The 6,000-nt window shown below is 48.7% G+C and overlaps 1 protein-coding gene across 1 annotated transcript in view; it reads left to right on the top strand.

Moving 5' to 3' along the window:
* The first annotated feature begins 350 nt into the window (after positions 1–350).
* Positions 351–6,000, top strand: part of URI1 (URI1 prefoldin like chaperone) — a 43,028-nt gene continuing 37,378 nt past the window's right edge. Inside the window, exon 1 of the mRNA XM_074840258.1 lies at positions 351–813. Coding sequence (XP_074696359.1) covers positions 742–813 — 72 coding nt within the window. The 5' untranslated portion in view covers positions 351–741. The remainder of the gene's footprint in view (positions 814–6,000) is intronic.

Below are 6,000 nucleotides of genomic sequence, written 5' to 3'. Positions count from 1 at the left end.
ATTTTCTGAACCTAGGGCCTACGCGCCCCGGGCCTGCGCTCCAGGCCAGCGCAGCACCGAGGGCACCGGGCGGCCCCAGCGCTGCCAGGCCGGAGCAGCGCCGAGCCAGGGTCCCCGCGCGGGCGGCGGCCTGAGGCACGGGCCGTGTCCCGGGGGAGGCCGCCGGTCGCGCCCCGGGGGGGGGTGGGTTGCCCGACCCCGTCCCGGGGCCCGGGAGGCAGCGGCCGTGCCCCCCTCCCGCCCCCAGCCCGCCGCGGCGGCGGGGGGAGCCGTCGGGGCCGTCGGCAGCGGCGCCGGGCCGGGCAGGGGGTGGGGAGCGCCCGCCTCTCGCGGCTCGCAGCCGGGTGCCTCCCGCGGGCGCGGCGGGCCGCCTGCCGGGCTGGCTGGCTACCCAGAGTGCAGCAGGCAGGCGGCGGCAGGCGGCGGCCGGCACCGAGCTGCCGGCGCTCTCCCGGCCCGCCGGCGCAGCGGGAGCCGGGCCCAGGCGGCGGCGCGGCCCAGAATGCGAGTGTGAGATGCTTCCCCCGGCAGCGGCGCCCCGGGCCCAGGCGGCGGCGGCCCCCGCGTGGATGCGGCTCTGGAGCCGGCGCTTCGCCCTCCACAAACATTTCTATAGGACTCATTCGCCCTGCTGAGGAGATCGGCCCGGCCCGGCCCGGCCCGGCCCGGCCGCCTCTGCCCCTCGCCGCCCCCTCCGCGCCGCGGAGCGGCTCCCCCACAGACTGCCGGCCCGGCCCGGACATGGAGGCCCCCGGCGGCGCCTCGCCGCTCAGCCCCGCGCTGGTGGGCCGCCTCCGCCAGGAGCACGAAAAGGTAAAGGCCGAGGCGGCCGGGCCGGGCCGCAGCGTGAGGCGGGGGGGAGCGCGGGCGGAGGCTCGGGGCGGCCGGGCTGGGCAAGGGGGGGGGGGAGGGGGGGTGTCGGGTCCCCCGGCCGGGGGGGGTGTATCGGCCCCCGGGCGGCACGCGCCGGGGCCTGCGTGCGGCGGGCGGGCGGGCACGTGACGGCGCTGACGTCACGGTTGGCGGCGGCCGTCGGTCCCCGGCGGGACCCGGAGCAGCCCCGGGGCCGGGCCGGGCCGGCGCCTCTCCGCCAGCCCGCTGCGAGACCGGCCCCGCGGGGAGGAAGGGCGGCGGGAGGCGTGCGGGCCGGGTGTGGAGCTCCGCTAGCGCGGCGGCAGCGGCGGCGTTGCCGAAACGCCCTTTACAGCGAGACACGTCAGGCGGCCGCCCGGGGGCTGGCAGGAGCGGGAGGCGGTGAGCTGTGGGGGGGCCGCGGGCCTGACCCCGCACACCCCGCGCTCTGCTGCCTGAATATCTGCCCCAACACGTGCGTGCACAGCGCTCTCCTAAACGCGTGCTCTTCACCCTCTTTCGGCTTCTCTGTGGTTTTTCCCGTCTCAGGGCCGATCCCGCACCTTTTTAGAATGCGGGCCTGCAGGTAGGCCCCGTGCGGGGACCGGCGAGTGTCTGCACTGGTCATCTCGTGGGGCAGCTTGAGGAGCGACTGAATCAAAAACCGGTTGTTCGTGACTTGCCTTAAAAACCATGGATTACGTTTGAAATGGGTTTGAAAGAGCCCAACTCCTCTGCAGACATGATTCCCGAGAGTTTGGAGGCTGGTTCCACACGTGGCCATAGTCCAAAACTCCAGATAGGTTTTCCTGCTGATTACTCTCGTGGTCTAAGGCAAATGGGCCCTGCTAATTTAACGAGTGTGATTTCGGGGTTGTAGGTGCCAGCCTTGCAGTGAGCTCTGTGTGGGTGCAGGGGTGACTGTGGAACTCGTGGTCATGGTCAGTGTATTATTGGCACAAGCACGTTTGCCCAGCCTGCACGCCTCTCCATTTTTCTGCTCATTTTTTTCATGATTAAAATCTTTTAAAGCTGCTTCTAAGATGCACATTAGAGCTCCTCAGTTATAACAGAGGACTTTATCTTCAGCGTGTATTGCTTTGTCACATGCTAGTTTAGTTAAGAGTAAGAAAACTGAATACATGTATACGATGTAAAAAAATGCACCTTGTCTGGAATACCATGTGCAAAAATGTGTGCACACTAGATCATTACTAAAACCTCTACATAACCAACTGACCATTAATGTGGATGAACAGTAAGAGGATCTGCTGGAATACTCTTGTGTCATCCATTCTGCACGGATAGTAACCCATTATAGCCGTAATTGGTGATAGTAACTTGTCTGCTTGGGCTCCTTCAGTTAATTTTCAAGGTGGGAGAATGTGGTGAAGAATGATTTCTCTGGTATGTTAGTGTCAGGCCTAATGTGTAAGCGGACGTCTGTCGCAACCACATAGAATTGTTCTCAGTTCATGGTAAGACCCTTCTGTAAGCAAGTTTAAGACTCCTCTTAAACAGATCTGCTCCAGTGGAAAAGAGGCCCAGGAGACCATTAATTAAGCCTCTGTTAGGCTGATGTACAAAAATTATATTTTATCATAGGGAAACTTTACATAATTTCTGCAAATTGGCAAAAAAAATTGAACACTTCAGCTTCAATATGAAATTATACTAAAGAACTACATATCTTGGTTACAATGGAGTGTCATGATGAAGATATAGTAGACTTTCCCTCTATGCAATGAATATATATAATTGGATTACAACAGTATTTTCAGTTACGAAAATATTGTATTTTAAGATGGAGGAGGTCTTTTCATTTCAGCTGCCTCTTTTCAGAGATTCGTATTTTTCTTACAAAATTACTGAAGTTGAAGGCTCATGTTTTGGTCTTAGCGCAAAGATGAGGGAGAATTAGTTATGTGGTACTTTGGTAAACTAGTAATCGTAGTACGAGCATCATAACAAATAGTAAGGTTGTTTAGCCAGAATGATATCTATATATACTGGCATTTAAGCAGGCACATATATTTCTTTTAATTACTGTGATGTTGTGCTGTCCCAGTCACTCTTGATTAAGTATAAAGAAACCTATTTATTCCCATTAGTCTGAAGGCAACCTTTAGTGTAACAGTGAAATACAGCGTTATCTATCTGCAGAATTAAAGATAGTATTTGAGTCACGGCTGATTATTTTAACATCCAGGCCATTGTACGGCTGTGGTTCAGCTACGAGTTTGAGCTTTTAGGTGCTAAAGAGCTGCTCTGGAGAACACATGAACTGAGGCTTCCTTCCTGTTTAAAAATATTAAAAGAACAGGATGTTCATGACTTTCTATCTTTAATCTGATTGAGGCTGCAACTTTCAGGTTTAGGACCCCTGGTGAAAAGTAATTTTAATTCTTGTTTAGGACTGCTTGCCTGTTGGACAGATTTCATCTAGTTAATTTGTAGTGATAGTAAGAACAAACTGTTAAAAGCAATTTTCAGTGCTCCCAGTAAAGGCACTTTGTATAAAAACATGACTTAGAATGTGTATCTTGGGGATAAATTATAGAAGAATATCTAGTAATTTTCATGATAAAGACCATCATTGGAAGCACAGTGCCTGCGTAAAGTTTTGAATATTTCTGTAAAAAGAATATAATGTATGTATCATGGATTACTTGCAAAAGCAATATATGTTAGCTGAAAATACTGCGTTAAATCTATTGCAAGTTAGTACAGGAATTATAAAATGAATATTTAAATAGGTGGATTCTCATGCTATAGAGCCTGCGTTTAAACATAATATTTGATATACTTTTATTCCTACAATCAAATGAGTTGGGATTACTAACTGATAGGAAGTTGACAAGTAGAATCTGTATGATTTGGTAAGACTTGCGTAGCCAGTGAATTTACAGTGGGCTGATGCGTTCTATAGTTTCTGAGCAATGCAATGAAGATATGCGTAATGGGAGACATTACAGAACCAATTAGACCCAAGAGACATTTGTAGAGTGCAAACACAGGCATGGAGAGTCTAAAGGATTCCAGTATTAGCTGGCAATGTGATTTTTTTTTTTTTTTTTTTTTTTGGTATTGCACTGAGAAACACATTTTTTTATTTTCCTTTTAGGAAAATTAGGACAAGGAAGTGACTGTCACTCATCATGACAACAAAGCACAATTAGATTTAGTGCAGCTGTTACTGTAACTCATTGGCCACTGTGTATTATGACATATTCTTAATTTTTATGAATTTAAATGGTGGAGCTGTATGATCTTTAATTTCCAAATTGTTTTTGAGATCCTGGGTACTTGCAGTTTTTTAACAGTTAAACAACTTGTGGGTGGGTTATGGGGAAACAAATGACAGAATCCTAAACTTACACTCCTTTAAATTGTTTTCTCTTCTTATATGAATTACTTCTGGGGCTGGCTGCTTCTGTTTAAGTCTTCTTCAAGTATCTGTGCTATGAAATCAGCAACTTGGCAGTTTTAAAGCTGTTCCTGCAGTCAGAAAAAGAGCAGTGAGACTGAGTAGGGTCTTGTATACTTCATGCTGCTGCAGGAGCCCCTAGAAATCTGGAACTGCTTGCCTGCAGACTCAGCAGATGAGATTCAGTGTGCTTTCCAGTGCAGTGTCTCCCAGGGTGTTGCACTTTTTCCAGCCTACATCCAAGTTAACTGAATCTAGAGAAAGCCTGGGTACAAGACACCAGTGCAGTAGGGCTTCATTTTTCACAATAACTGTTTGAGAAAAGTTAACAAGAGTGTCTGAAGCTTGGTTTGACATGCTCCTATTTAAAAGGACTTGTCTGAAGCTTCATTTGCCATATTCCTTTTTAAAAGGTACCTGGACAGTTAACTCTTCAGAAACTTGTGATGACATCCACTTCACCCTGTCCAGCGCTTTTTTGTTATGATGGGCCCCAAAAATGTTTTCTCATGTGCTGCTTTCAAGTAAAAGGCCTAATTCAGTCATTTTCTGGAAGCTTCCAATGTAATACTGTTCCTCCTGTGTTAATTGATCACCACTTTTACTTTTTGTAGTCAATATTTGTCTATGTTCTTATTAGTATGAATTAAATACCCTCTATCTTATATAGTGCCAAGAACTGTAAAATAAATTAACAGATCTTAAATAGTTTTTTTTTAATGGTAATTAAAGTCAAACTATTCACAGAAGAGTTTAAAGAGCACTGCCTTTATTCTGGAGTGGGCACGTCTGTATGTGTCCTGCCTCATTGGTAACTAAAATGTGTAGATGAGATTATATCCACAAAATTTAAATGTTACTAAATTGTGCTGCTCCTACAGCTGTCTACTGATTCTGCGAGTGGATGGAGTGACCAGGGTACTGTTTGGGAGTCATCTTTAGTATCTCTAGCATCTTTGCAGGTCTCCATTCCAGACGTTATGTTCATAACCTGTCTTCTCAGATTGACTTGGATACCCCTTGCCCCATGTATTTCTTTCCTCCTTTGAGATTGTGAAATTGTATTTTGTTTTAATCTGAAGCTCCAGTCTTGCAGATGGATATGCTAGCTCAGAGCTTGCCATCTTGAGGCCCTCAGACCAGCAACTGTGCTAAGACTTCCATTTTTTTGTAGTGGGGCATTAGGACACTGGGCTGCACTGTGTAAGTTGCTGGTTTTATGGTTCCTCTTGTCTGTTAGCACAGGCTGCAGTTTCACTGTCATAAAAAGGGTGAATCCCTCCACCACTTCTGTACTAACACTTGTGATCAGACTGATGTGGGGTAAGAGGAAGCCAGTAACGCATGCCAAAATGGTCGTGTCACATGCCAGCGTGAATGTGGCAGGGCAATGCAGAGCCAGTGGTGGGTGAAACTGGATGGGACCTTTGAGTTGTGGCCGTGCTCATACCAAGTTAGAGCAGTTGTGAGCAACAGTCTTGGTCACTTGTTCAAAAATTTCATTAATGATCATGTGACTTATCCAGGAAGGATGACTTTAATTTGGCGAACAACTTTTTAATCTTAGCTTTTTGGGGCACTGCTTGTTTCTGCCTTTTAGCAGTTTTAGGGTGACACATTTGTGACACTGCTCAGTACCTGGCTTGGGATCCAGCTTAAAACCAAACTTTGTTGTTGACTTTCTTGCTTCTTTTTTCTTCCTAGATTATTTTTCAGCCAGT

Source organism: Strix aluco, chromosome 14, assembly GCF_031877795.1.
Source record: "Strix aluco isolate bStrAlu1 chromosome 14, bStrAlu1.hap1, whole genome shotgun sequence".
Lineage (NCBI taxonomy): Eukaryota > Metazoa > Chordata > Aves > Strigiformes > Strigidae > Strix > Strix aluco.
This window is presented reverse-complemented; position numbering and strand designations above follow the sequence as displayed.